Source organism: Fulvia fulva, chromosome 11 (assembly GCF_020509005.1).
Source record: "Fulvia fulva chromosome 11, complete sequence".
Lineage (NCBI taxonomy): Eukaryota > Fungi > Ascomycota > Dothideomycetes > Mycosphaerellales > Mycosphaerellaceae > Fulvia > Fulvia fulva.
In genome coordinates, this window is record NC_063022.1 from 2,924,305 (window position 1) to 2,938,595 (window position 14,291).

Here is a 14,291-nt window from a genome sequence, read left to right on the forward strand (position 1 = left end):
GTTTTAACCCGATCGGCGGGTAGTAGCTAGCGGACGTAGTAAGACGGTTCCGGTTTATCGTAGGTATCGACGGTATGTCGTATTACTACCTTCGTCGTATCCGTCTTCTATACTACTATAGGTTCGTCTTTATACTCTACGTAGGGTTTGGCGTAATTAGATAGAGCTTAAGGTCGCGAACTCTCTAGTACTAGTATCTCGGTCTAAAGAACGTGTTACGGAATAATTCTAGGAGACCCTAAATTATAGGAATAAGAGCTAGTACGTGACTGATCCTACCTAAGCGCTTATACTTAGGGTGATTAGACTGCTTATACTTAGAGTGATCAGACTGCTTATACTTAGACTGATTAGACTAATTACCGAGATCCACGAATCTCCTTTGTATTTAGTAACGCTAAGAAACCGCTATAGCTTCGAGGCGTTCAACTTACTGTTCAATATCACTATTTAGAATATACTATAACCTAACCTCTACCTTACTGCTACTTAGTCTTTACGAGACAAGACAGCTACTACTTTATTACTCTCCCTTAACTTCCTATCGGCCCGAGAACAAACCCGATTGAGCTTAGTCTTCTGATCTTGTGATATTATTAGGTTATACTAAACCTAATAGAACGCCTCTTAGTATAATACCCTTATCGTTAAAAGACTATACGTATACTAGTTTAGTTCCGAGTATATAGTTCTGTCGACAATATAGTATTAATAGGGTTATAGTTCCTAACGTATAGTAGAACGTAGGTTGATACTCGTCGTACTAGGGACGGCCGAGGACTATATCGTATTCTAGTAATACGTAGTAGCTAGACCTAGTCTCTACGTAGTTACTAATCTGAATCTATCCCGTTGTTCTATAAGTAATACGGTTACTAGTAGGTCGGCTATCTACTAATATTAGCCCTAACGGATTAGGTAGCTATATTATATTAAATTATTCTTATACGTAAAGTCGATATTAAAGTACGTAGAGTTAGTACTATTATTAAAGAGGGTTTAAGTAGGGATCTTTCTATTTACTATATATAGTATAACTAGATAAGAAGCTATTACCGGATTGTGTTTATCTATAGAGTAGTTTATAGCTAGTAGGGAGTATACCGATATACTTAAAACCTTACCTCCCTTAGGAGGCCTATATTTATATTTATACTTTTTCTCGTTTTCTCGTAACTCTAACTCGTACGGTCTACTACGTATTACGCTTACGTAGTAGACTAGGCGTTTCCCGCGCCGCCGGTATTATTAGCGTTACTACTATTACTACCGTTACGGCGGTTATTACTTAGGTTATAGCCTAGCGTAAATAGGCGGCGGGCGACATCTTAAAGGGGGTACTAGTCGGTATCGACACGGCGGTGACCTTCTTATTTATATTTTAAGTACCGATTCTAATCGATATATTCCTAGGCGCGAGTAGTATCTAAAGGTTAGATATACTAAAATGTCTAAGGTCGATCAGCCTACTTAGTCTTAGCGTTCGGGTTAGTGTTATTACCGCTACTACTCGAAGCCGTATCCTTCTTATCGTCGTTACCCTTAGTAGTCTTCTTATTACCTTAGGTCTTATTACTATTACCGGTCTTACCGTACTTAAGGTCGAACGCCTTAAACTTCTCCTCGTAGTTATATAGCGTAGATACGACTTGCTTAAGGGTCATGTTGACTATATCCTCGTTTATAATACGGTTGTCGTAGCGCGAGTTCAACTTACGGAGTAGGAAGTCCTTCTCGAGTTTCTTTTCCTTCGCGCCGTTATTAAGGTTAACGATATCGGCGTTCTTACGGAAAGATAGGTAGAAGTTACTAAACTTCTCCTTATTACTCTACCACAGACTATTAAGCTTAGTTATAGTATTAGTATAGACATTACGGGTACCGTAGCGCCGGGCTAGATCTTCTATTATCTTATCTATAGAAGCGTACTAAGTAGTCGTGCCTTCCGTAGACTTGGTAAGACTAGGGATCTTCGAGTCGATATAGGTCTATATACCGTTCTTTAACTAGCTCTAGACGTTCTAAAGGGAGTCTCTTATAGTACGGTACTTCGAGGCTTAGAGCTTAGCTTCGATAGTACGCTACTACTCTTAGAACTTAATATCGTCGCTCTTTAGGTCGAACTTAGTAGGGGCCTTTAGCTCGTTAGAGGACTTGATACTAGTAGTTATATCGGCGTCGTAAGTCGTATATACGGAGATAGGGTTGCTATCTAAGTCGGTACTCGGGCGATTCTTCCTACCCTTACGACTACCGTCCTTACGGCTATTCTTACGGCCCTTATTACCGTCGTCCTCGTCGTCTAATAAGTCCGATAAATCCGGGTCCGACTTCTTCTTATTAGGTTTACCTCTATTTTACCGACGCTCTAGTAACTCTTTAGACTCGGTTTGCTAAGATAGTAGGTCTTACTTTTCCTTAGACCGGCTACGGTCTATCTCTTGCTTCTTAAGCTTAGTAATACGCTTCTCGGCTACTACGAGCTTAGTCTCGGTCTCTACTAGCTTACTCTCCGCTACCTTATACTACGTACGATATACCTTCTTTATATCTTTAGCCCTCGTAATCTCGTCTAGGTCGATAACGACAGTGTTATCGCGCTTAGCGAGCTCCTCCTTTAGTCGCGTAACCTCCTCTTCTAGGGACTATATAGTCGCCTATTCCGTATCAATTATATTCTCGAGTCGGTCTATCTAGTCCTTAGTATCTTACGCCTTATAGAGGTTAATACGGTTAGCTATATCGAGCGTAGTATTAAGTTTATACGTACGTCGGTAATCGGACTCGATATTATAGAGGATCTTATAGATCTACTAGGGGTGGTTATTAACCGTCTTCTTAAACTTGTCTATATTTAACCCGTTTAACGAGTCGAAGGCTTCCTAGAAGTTGTCGATAGTAACCTTCCTCTTCCTCGGTACCTTAGTACCCTTATCTTCTATCTTATCCTCGATAAACTCCGCCCTATATAGGTTAGCTAAGTTCAGCTCTATCTCGACCTCCTCTTCCTTAATCGCCTTAAGTTAGTCGAACACCTTCTTATACTACTTACGGTACTAGTTATTCTCGTCGAGGAGCCTGTTTACGATATCCTCTTTACGTCCTTAAGTCTATATCGCCGGGTTCGCGCTATCGTTATCGGGTAGATCGGATAGTAGGGTAAAGAAGGATAATCTATTAAGGGACGCGCGATAAACGCGTCTATTAGTATTCTCTATACTTACGCCTAGTACGCCGGTACCGGTCTATCTAGCTATTATTACTATATTAGCTATAATCTACTTTAAGGTACGACTTAGCGAGTACGACACCTAATCTTAGTACTTCCTCGTATACTATCGCGGTTTCTCTATAATCTCGCGAATATAGCTTCTCGTATCTCTCTATACGTTAGTAATAATCTATTCGAAGTGTTATAAGTAGGTATAAGTACGTAGTCGGGTAAGGTATAAGTCGAATAGATGTTCTATCTAAGGGAGGCGCGGAGGGCGCGAGAGTTATATATAGGCGCTAAGCCGCTAGTCGGATTGGTTAGCGGGCGTAAGGTCTAGGTACGTACCCGCGAGTTTAAGTAAATATACGCCGGTACGGTAATAACGGATAGAGTAACCCCTAAATAGAATATAGGTAGGTAACCTACGTAGGATACTAGGGGTATATATATATATATATATATTGTTTATTAAAACGTACTTTACTACCGAGTAAGCTATACTACTAAGCGGGCCACTTTTGCTAAGAACTATACCACTCCTATAGATCTAGCTATATAACTACTATTATAGCGTATATTGTCTTTAAACGAGGCCAAACTGACCTTAGCTGTCTAGGCTACGAAACGCGACGCGATAATCACGAATCGACTTACTATAAAGGTATACGACGCGTCTCGAACTATACTAGGGTATCGATTAAATAGACGACCTCCTCGGGGTGACTACGAGCCTAATTCGAAGAAGCTTATAGAGCTAGAAGAGAGGGTGATACTTGAGTATATACTCGAGCTAGATCTTAGAGGTTTCCCGCTATTAAAGGCTAGTATACGAGCAATAGCCGATTTATTACTATAAGAGAAGGGTCTTAAGCCCGCTAGTCTCGATTAGATAGACAGGTTTATTAGGCGGCATCGTGAGCTAAAGGTTCGTATAATACGTAGATACGATCGTTAGCGAGCCCTAATAGAAGATCTAGACGTTATCGAGAAGTAGTTCTTACTTATACGTAATATAAAGGAGAAGTATAGTATCCTTAACTAGGACACCTACAACTTCGACGAGATAGGGTTTATAATAGGTGTTATTACGTCTTAGAGCGTCGTTACGGGTTTAGAAAAGCGTAGTAGAAAGAGGAAGGTCGTTCAATAGGGCAATAGAGAGGGAGTAGAGAGATAGCGTATTAGATAGCTCTTATACGAAGTAAGATTAGTAAGCTACGTAAGTCTAACGAGGCCCTTATATAGCGGAAAGCACGAAAGCGTAAGTACATTCAGTCTAGAGGGTCTCTAACCTTTAATAAGGCGTCGTAATTAATACCTCTAGAGGATACTAGGAGGTAGGAAGTAAGTAGAGAGTCGCTAGATAGTATTCGGCTAGTACTAAGGCTACGACGCTATAAGCGATATAGCGAGTCGGGGTATAACGTACGTAGCTATTAAGTAGACTCACTAGATAGCGAAGAATCTAAAGAGGAATTGTCCTCCTAGTAACGATTCTATAGGATATTGTCGTATTAAGATACCGTCGTGATTAAAGTAGAAGTAGTCTCGTTCTTAGTAAAAGTAGCCCGCTCGGTAGTATAGCCCGCTCGGTAGTAAAGTACGTTATAGAATATACTCTATATTAAGATAACGAAGGAAGGATTATAATATTAAGACTCTTATAAAGCGCCGATCTCGTAAACAAAAGGGTCTCTAGTACCGCGGGGTCTAAGAGTATAGAGTTGGCTCGTTATAGGTAGTCGTCGTGTTATTTGTCAGGGCGAGAGCCTGGCCTGTGAGATGCAAGGGTGAAAGCGAGAATGCAGGTGCGAAGTGCAGATGCAAAAGGGTATGGTATGATTGCTACACAAAACAAAAGACGAAGAAAGCAAGAGAGGCCTGGGGAAGGCCAGATATTTATACGCGACCCTCGCGAGTGCGTGTCCCCGCATCAACAGGGCTAACCCGTGCGAAGCCGCGCTCAGCAGCTTTGCTCAAAACCTTATTCCAACCTGCCCTACGTTCCGAGTCTTCCACGTGCTTCTTCCAGGGTCCAGCGCAGTCGCGGGTGCTCGCGGGAGTGCCGTGAGTCACACAGTCACGAGCCGAAGTGAATCTGTCAAGGTTTGGTAGAGGGGTGAATTTGGAGGGCTGGGTCCCGTAGTGAATGTTGCGGGGCATGTGATTCTTGGTGCTCACACACCAAGCTGGACTGTTACTTCTTGACGACTTCTGAGCACTCTGAGGCTCTTCTGTCCCCACCTTCTGTACACTCTGTGGGGAGACCATGACATATTAAAGGCTATAGAATAGTTAAAGAAGAGTCGTAGGTCAGAGGGTATAAAAGAGGGCTAGCTAAGTAGACGGCGGTATAGTAACTACGGTCGGACTAGCTATAACGTACGAACGTACTAGGAAGATAAAGAGAACAATTCTAAATCAGATAAGAGTATTAAGTTCACTAGTTCTCTATTTAATAGTAGTGAAAACGATTAATAAGGAATACAAGTTAGTCGTACTAAGACAAAATTCCTAGCTTACTAGTATTCCTAGCTTACTAGTACTTTACGTTACCGCTAGTCCGGTACTAGCCTATTATAGCTAGGAGCGAATTATTATAGAAGCTATAATTATAACTTCTCGAATGTCCTCGAGTGTTCTAGTATCTTAACTAGAATCGTTACTCTTAGAGTAACTATCCGGCTTCTATTACGAGTACCCCCGCTAAATAAATAATATATAGCTTATAGTCGTCCTACGGAGAGCGCCTTTACGCGGCGGACGACGTAGGTATCTTCGTTATAACGAAGAGAAACTAAGACACTCCCTCTCGAACCCTTCGCTCGAAGACTCGAAGAAAGACCCTTAAAGAGCGACGTATTTCGAAGCCTATAACGCGACGACAACGACTACGAGTACGATATAAAGAAGGAAAAGAGATAGAAGAGAGGAGAAGATAGGACACGTCCGGATATCTATTAACGGAGACCTCGAAACTACTCGGAAGAAGAGAGAACGCGACGGACTCTCTCTTCGGATAACGACGGCCGTACGAAGCGGGCGTTCTCGCTACGAACCTACGAGGTACCTAAGCCTCGAGCTATCGTACGAAGAAGACGGTCGAAGACTCTCGGAGGGGACGGGCTATTCGAGATACCGCCTTTCTCTCTCTCTCTCGCTCTCTCGAATTCGGCGTTCGTACGACGGGTAAGCCCGGCGCGGCGAAGGCGGAGAAACACGACCCTAAAATACCGGTCGCGGTTTACGACCGGTCGTAATTCTCGAAACACGACGGGCGTAAAACTTGTCTCGCCCGGGGTAAGGCGATAAACCGTAATTCTCGAAATAAGATACGACTACCGGGTAAATACGGCGTAAAAGGAGTACGAGTTATCCGCCGGGACTCGTAGGGCGGGAAGGCCCTCGTAATATCGCGAAGAACGAACTCTTTCTTCCCTTCGAGAGGTTTTTCTAGCCGTAGCCGTATCGGTCCCTATATACGCGCGAAGCGGGTATTAGATAACTTAGTAATAATAGTAGCGGTTATAAACCTCTAAAGGTAAGCGTAGGGAAGTAGAGCTCTCTACTAACTCTTCTAGACTATAAAGTAGCGTACGATCTACGCTACCGCTACCCGACGTATAGTACTTATTATACGACGACATAGGCGTTAGCGACAAGTATATGTTTACGAGTTTGCTAATAGGCACAGTGCGGTAGGTCATGTGACCCTAGAGCTTGAAAGTTGACTAATCAGAGCGGGCGCCAAGGCTAGTTAAGGGCTGGTATAGAGCTTCACTCCCTCGCTGACGCCTCACCTACGTACTCGCAAGCTCGTACTCCGGTGTGGCTAGCGCTCGGTCGCTACGCTTAATAAGCTCCTTAGACCCTTAGGGATTGAAAGTGGTGGGTGTGTGTGATTGGCCGAGATGTCAGCGTCATATCTGCCTGAGGCCAACACCACACCCGCCACTATTCATTTCAATCCACGCGGTCTGATTTAGGAGGTAGATCTGAACCACCTTATCCTAGACCCCTTTGGCTGCGTAGAAGCGCGCCTACAGATGCCCGGGATCCGATACATGACATTCCACCATAGAACTCAAACCCTTTTCTGCTCCCGCTTCGACAGATCCAGAATCGAAGACCTCCTTGACACCAACGCCTCTCGCCTGAACATGTACCTCCAGCACTCGGACAGCGAGATCAAGATCGCAGTCTACCGCTGTGGCTATCCAGGAGAATGGGCGGGTGCGTCCGTCGACGTGGCTCCTACCACTCTACGAAATTTGTTGAAGGTCCTTGTTGCCCTGCAGGACGCTGCCGAAGCGCAGGACGGGTTTGTCAAGAGGGACAACAAGCGCGAGAGAGCAACGATAGCTTTCCAACTAGATGCTAGATGGCACAGTGCTTTGGGCGTTGAGTGTGCCGGTCTGATTAGAGGAAAGCCAATTATCACGTTCAGCTGAGGGCTGCTCCTGCTTAGACACCGATGGAAGATGTCGAGTGCTACTACTCAGCGCGTGACAAAGGCTGTGCAGTACAGTCGGACTCTGAATATGGCCAGTTCAGAGAGGATTGATCAACCTATTCCCAGAAAGGGGCCGAGCAGGCTACAGCTAGTATGTGCTCTGAGACGGGTCGAGTATTGCACTACCGTGGCACTTTCATGGCTTTAGCTAGGCTTGATTCTGGGTAGTCCTCGACATTGCGGACATTACGCTCACATAGAAGCACTACAATACAAGAGTGAGACGACTGAGAATCACATGTATCAAAACAGCCAGCGGTGACGTCTTTTGTAAAGACCCCGCGGGGATAAGAAAGTGAATCACATGAACGACAATAGAAAACATGTCCGTGCACCCAATCATGCTCCGAGGTCCATTCTCATCATTCAAATTTCACCCAACCCAAGACAACGACATCCACCAACATCGACCACCAACCAACATCAATATTGGTAGAGGGGTTGAGGAGAAGTGGCTGGCGATAGCTGCGGAAGGAGCGTATGTCATGTCGTCATCGTACAAAGATACATGTAGACAGGCATCATCTTTCTCTTCATATGTATACCCACCTCCCAAACTCCACGCTAAGCCATAACCCTTCAACACATCCCGACCTCCAACACTGACCCCATCAACCACGCCTCAAGAGAGTAAACTCAGCTCCGCCTGCTAAGCCACAGCCGGTCTATTCCTCTCCTCTATGCCTGCCTTCAACGCCTCAATGACTTCCTCACCAATCCACCTAACCTTCCCATCACCTTCCTGCTTAGCCTTCTCAGCCCAAGCGAACAAAACCCGCAGATTCCATAGTGCATCTCCATCATTACTCGCGACGGCCGAGTTCAACACCAATCTATCATCGACAACGGTACTGCGCTCATTTGAGTATACAGAGCTTTGAATGTCGGGTGGTAGTAGGAGCTCGAAGTCTGCTCTGTCCAAGTCTTTGAAGGCTGGGAGGTTGGCGAGGACGTTCCAGATCTGCTGGCTTGAGGCTTGCGTTGAGACTGTATCGGTGAGTGCCGCGAGGGTTGCGGTGAAGACGGAGTTGTGCGCTTCGGTTGCTGGGCAGCGTCGTACGAAGACACGCTGATCCTTGCGGAACTGGGTGAGGTGATCAGGGTTGCCGACAAAGTCGAGTGTGACTTTCCAGTACGCGGAATTGTCAGTCTGTACCGACTTGATACTGTCGAGATCTGGCAGGAGGCAAGGTGCTTGCATAGATTTCCTTGACCCGTCTTTCATCAGCAGCTTGATAGGCATGTGGATAGGTCGCTGCGTATCGATGTCTTCGACGACGATGCATCGTGATTCTGCTGCGAAGACCCAGAGGTGTCGGAAAGCTTGTAGGTGGACTCTGTTGTCATGCACATCCATTGGGAAGAGAGGATAGAATGCGACCATAAGCGATGCGATGGCCAAGTTCGACGTCCCGAGGGTGATCGTCCCACCTCCGAGGAACAGCACGCCGATAGCGAGATGAGCAGCAAGATGGGACCCATAAGTCGTTTCGGGGTCGGTACGTCCATGCAGGCGCCGCAACCAGCGGAAAGTGTCAAGATCGCCAGTGCCAGCCATCACTGTTGCCGCAGACAATGCTAGTACATCAATGCACCTCTTAAGTGCAGATCTGCCCAGCTTAGCGTCGAAGAAGTATGCTTCAGCAGCATCAAATCTGTAGAAGATCTTGAGCACACTCAGAATCTCGTCTCGAGCCAAAGTGTTCCCGGTACCAGCATACTTCAAGCCCAGCGCGAAAGCCAAGCCAGTGTAAATGTTGAAGACTGGTATATGATAGCTGTTGATCGCCCGAGTGATGCTGAAGTCTCGAGCCACTTGCATGATTCTGGATTTGTAGCAGGTGGGCATATTCTCATCGATCCATATCGCATACCCATCGTCCCGTGTTCCTTTAGCTTCGATGTCATCCCATAGGATGACATGCCGGGCGATAGCACGCAGCATCAGCACGTCAGGTCGTACATGAGCGTACTGTGCTTCGGTGTCTGGGATGTCGACTTTGTTGGCAATGGCTCTGTCGCCAGTCTTCATGAATACCAAAGCGGTAGCCATCACGGCACCTGCAGTGGCTCTGTCGAAGACATGAACGGCGTGAACAGGTCGAGGTCCAACGGCGGTAGCTAAAAGCCGCTCTGGAAGCTGCATGCCATGAAGACCACGAAGATCATTGCCTTTGCCCAAGTTGATGAAGCCAAGAGCAAAGCCTGCTGCAAGACGGTATGACTCGTCGCGAAGCGGATCAGGGCCACTGTCGGGATCCTCGACGTCCATGCTCTCGATCTCGGAGAGCATTATTTCGCTCATTCGTCGGTGCTGCGAGTTGTAGTACAGCAGTCCGATGCCCATCAGCCCAGCGGTCTGTGTGGCAGGAGAGACATTAAGTTCAGCAGCACCTAGGGGCAGCATTCTGGTGATATGTACCGATAGCATTCGTGTTATGAGGCCATCCATCGTGCCCAGATATGATGCAGAGAGGCCTAGCAGCAGCCCGATCGAGGTCATTGTGTGCTTTGGAGTGAGATACTTGAAAGACAGCCATTTCGCCAACTGGCGTAAGTGACCACTGAGACCTAGCGCAAGAAGCAGTCCGGCATGCCTGTTGGTCAGCTCGTTTGGTTTATTGAACGCGATCCACGACGTGTCGATGCCTTCTGCATGCCTCGAGATCCGCAGACCAGCCGATGCTCCTGCGTGAAAGTATGCCCAGTTGACCTTCTCTTCTGTCAGACCGCTTCGATCTGTAGTCATGGTATGCCCCATCGGCTGCATCAGACATGACGAGTTGAACCCAGGCAGATGATACTTCTCAGTGAGCAGAGGCGCTTGGCTGTCGAAATGAATCATACCGTCTCCGGCAGGAAGTGCAATCATTCTGATTGTCACAAAATGCATCACTTTCCGCTGGATCTCGAAGTGCACGGCTTCGTCCCATTCTGGCTGTTTAGGACATTGTGCGACCTGGATACTGTTGAAGTGCATCAAGCTGGTCGCATCTACAAGTCTCCGGTCTTCGTGGAATATCAGCTGGGAGACCGAGTGGCGTCCGGCTTCTTTTGTCTTGCCGTGAGGTGTAGGATGCTCCACAGCACTACACGCGGTCGTGACATCTCGAGTCGTGATAAGAGCATTCGGAGGTGCTTTTGCCATGGCAAGAATCTGCATCTTGCTGTTCGCGAGATCTGCTCGACCAACCAACTGCAACAGATCATCCAACCAGGTCGTGGGCGGCGTCTTCTCGCAGCGAGCAATGGCTTCTTTGAACGGCGCTGCCATCGACTCTGGTAATGCCTCCAAGATGTCAAAGGTCAGGCCATGCTTGAACAAGCCTTCCACGACTGCTACTGGATGGGCTGACAAGCCTTGCGAGTGTTCTAGCATCGCCGACAATGCAGCCAGTCGTGGAGTCATCTTATTCATCCTCGAAGCCTCATTTGATCTTCTCATGGCTCCAGTTCCCATTGCCGCGATCGTTGACACAGTAGGCATGTGCGGCGCCGACCCGGCCTGCAACGATTGCTCGAACCAAGCGAAAACGCTAAGGGGCGGTTCAAGGTTGGCGAAACCTACTTCATGCGACTTCTTGGTGGACACGTATGCCCATAGCTCATCACTTGCGCCCTCTAGGTTGAGGTATGTGCGATGACCACTGCTCCAGTCTGACAGGTTCAACCACGAGCCTAGTTGCGCAATCACGGCTGCGATGCTGGAGTGATGCTGCGGCTTGCATAGCACGTTCAGCTTCTGCTCCTGCATATATATGTGCAGCACAAGCATCAGTTTGGCTGCAACTTCAGCACAGTCTGGCTTCGATGGCTTGTCCGAGATGGATGGGGCCGTGGCCGTGGTCGAGATCTCATCAGCTAGAGCTGCAGCGATCACCAACATCTGATCCTTGCCGCGATCAATGCTACCCGAAGAACGGCGGCGAGGCGATCGTCGTTTAGGAGGCAGCCAAGACCATGCTGAAGCGGTGCGTATCGTCCTGTCATGCTCTGCGCGCCGAAGCTCGTATGCTGCCTCGTCAATCATGCCTGAGCTTCTGCCAGCAGCAATGCCAGACAAATTTAAACTCGCGCGTGCTTTCGAGTCCAGTAATTCTATCACTACCGCGAAGAGTGCAGCAACCAGAGCGATCATTTCCGTACTCGCCTTGGTGCCGCGAAGTGTCCCTGTCTCCTGATTAACTCTCGCATGGCAAACACACCACGTCTTTGAGAGGTCGACTGCAATGTGCTGCGGCAACACCAGAGAGCACAAGTCGAGAAGCTCTTGCACTACCGAGCCGCGCGGTCGAAACTGCAGCTCAAGTCGATGGTGGATGCCATCTTTCGAGACCTCATCGTAAGTGCCCTTGATGCCTGCATGCTTGAGCTTGGCAAAGCCTAGCGATTGGCCAAGCACTCGATTCTTGCCAGTTTCCATGTCCCCATTGCTGGCCGGAACGTCCAGAGAGTTGTAGACTTTATACGCCGCAGGAGTCGGAAGTGGACAGATCAAATGTGCTGCGGCTGCAAGGAACATACCACGACTTCTTCCGCAGAGAACGCCACTCATACGAGAGTCTTGAAGCTTCAAAATATCCTCACAAGGGTGCAGTTGCTCTTCGCTGACAAGGAGTGGGATGGCCAACAAATCTGAACCAGGAATCTCCGGCCACAGCTTTCGCTGTTTGATCTTGAGCAATACATGCTGAACATCGCCCGTGACCATGTCGTGCAGATAGAGGCCAAGCTTGTGATCTGCAGCTCGGCCATCATTGGGCTCGAGGATCGTCGCTAGCTTGAGAGTATCGGCAGACTTTCGTGAGGTACCCTGCGACGAAGTGGACACGCCAAGCGGGAAAGAGTGTATCTTCCTGACCACAAGCTCACGTTTGAAGCCCTCGTCAGCACTGCCGAAAGTGGTGTCCATGCCGGAAGCTTCGAAGGTTGCGCGCATATGCCGCAAGATGTCATCGCTACTCTCATCGTTGTCAAACTCAAAGGTGTCGTCGACGTCCATCGTTTCGTCGTCGCCTTGACTTTGGCCGTAGGCACTTCCAGGCGTGGAGCCGCGGCTCTTTCGATGGGTGAGCGATCGTCTTGTGTTAGGTCCCCCGAAGGAAGTCGCGCGACGACCCCCTGTGCCGGTAAAGCTAGCATTGACTGTAGTCTGGCTGGCACGAACATCCGCATTCATAGAGCTGACCCTACGAGGCTCGCGCACTGGCTGCGATGTCACAGGCTGATAATCGGGGTCCATCTGCGACGCCATCGCCTGTTCTTCCTCTTGCCTGGTAAGGTTTCGAGAAAGAGCGGTGGCTTGTGAAATGGCAGGATCTCCTGGGAGGACGCCGCCTCCAGCAAAGCTCTCGCGGGTGCCGTCTCGACGTCTGAGGCCTGGAGTCGCCGCCCCTGTTCCAATGCCTGCGTTCAGGAACGAGCTTCGGCGCCTAGCCTTGGCTTCTTTCTGGTCCGCATGCAGCTTCATGAGCTCCTTCAGGGATTTCTCCTCGACATACCACCCGTGCCAGATCGTGACAGTGCTAATGTCCGCGTTGAAAGTGGCAAGCAGAGTCAATACGCCCCTGCTATCTATCTGTTGCTGGTCGAGCTCATCCTGTGCTGAAACGTAAAAGACCTCTTCAGCTGGGTCCAGGCCTTCGAATTCGACGCTTAGCCCTGCCTGTGACTTGCTATACAAGCGCGGCCTGTGGTGTTGCAGAGAAAAAGTGACCACACCCAGATCTGACAGAGGATCCGTTAGCGAGTAGATGTTGGTGACATCTTCATCGATCAATGTACCAGAAGACGTGATGACCTCTTGGAATAGCGCATCGAGCCTAGTGATAGCACCCAGTGGGGAGGGCTGATATGGCTTGACCTGGGCAAAGTTCGTCTTGGCAAAGCTTTTGACCAGCGATGGCGACAAAGAATGTCTGAAGGAAGCATTTGGTTGCTGTGCTTGGGAGGAGAAGAAGAAGGAATTGGGTGGTGCGCGAGGAAGTTGTGGAGTTGGTGGAAGGGATGGTTGCGCTGTACGCTTCCTTTGCAGTACAATGCCTCGAGGTGCAGCAAACGCACGTTCAAGCTCGAAAGGAAGGTCGACGATGTGGTTGGAACCGCTCAGGAAGTAGATGTGAGCTTTCGTCTTTAGCAAGACCACCAGCGCCCGACCACTAGCTGTGGGTCTGGGCTGATGAGTGCGGTTGCCAGTCTCTGTGGCGAGATGTGGCCGGATCGATGCTTCCAGCAGCGTAGCCTCTGCCTTGAGAGGGTGCCGTTCAGCACTCGCAGGCGAATTGAGTGGGAAGCTGGTCAGAACAGCTTGGAGAACATCCTCTGGCTCCCCATCAAAGCGGTAGACATTACGGATAAGCTTGCCACGCGACCACACCACAACCCGCGAGGTCGTCAGTAGTTCCTCTTCCACATCTTCGCCGCCTTCGGTAGTGAGCCAGGTTGTCCATTGGTACTGGTCCTGCCTGGGATCGGGTGGTAAGAAGCCTTCATCGACCAGATATGATAACGCTGCCGGCGTGTGGACACCGAGGGACTTCACAGCCGCCATGTATCGCTGTCGAG

The 14,291-nt window shown here is 48.5% G+C and overlaps 2 protein-coding genes across 2 annotated transcripts; one reads left to right on the forward strand and one right to left on the reverse strand.

Annotated features, from left to right (window-relative positions):
• Positions 1–7,374: 7,374 nt before the first annotated feature.
• CLAFUR5_13252 (uncharacterized protein) lies at positions 7,375–7,665 on the forward strand (the record flags this gene model as incomplete). Its single annotated transcript, XM_047912400.1, has 1 exon — positions 7,375–7,665. The coding sequence occupies one exon, from the start codon at positions 7,375–7,377 to the stop codon at positions 7,663–7,665; it is 291 nt and encodes a 96-aa protein (XP_047768420.1).
• A 711-nt stretch (positions 7,666–8,376) lies between these two features.
• On the reverse strand, positions 8,377–14,277 carry CLAFUR5_13253 (Negative regulator of mitosis; the record flags this gene model as incomplete). The annotated part of the gene is made up of 1 exon (XM_047912401.1): positions 8,377–14,277. The coding sequence occupies one exon, from the start codon at positions 14,275–14,277 to the stop codon at positions 8,377–8,379; it is 5,901 nt and encodes a 1,966-aa protein (XP_047768419.1).
• Between the last annotated feature and the right edge of the window lie 14 nt (positions 14,278–14,291).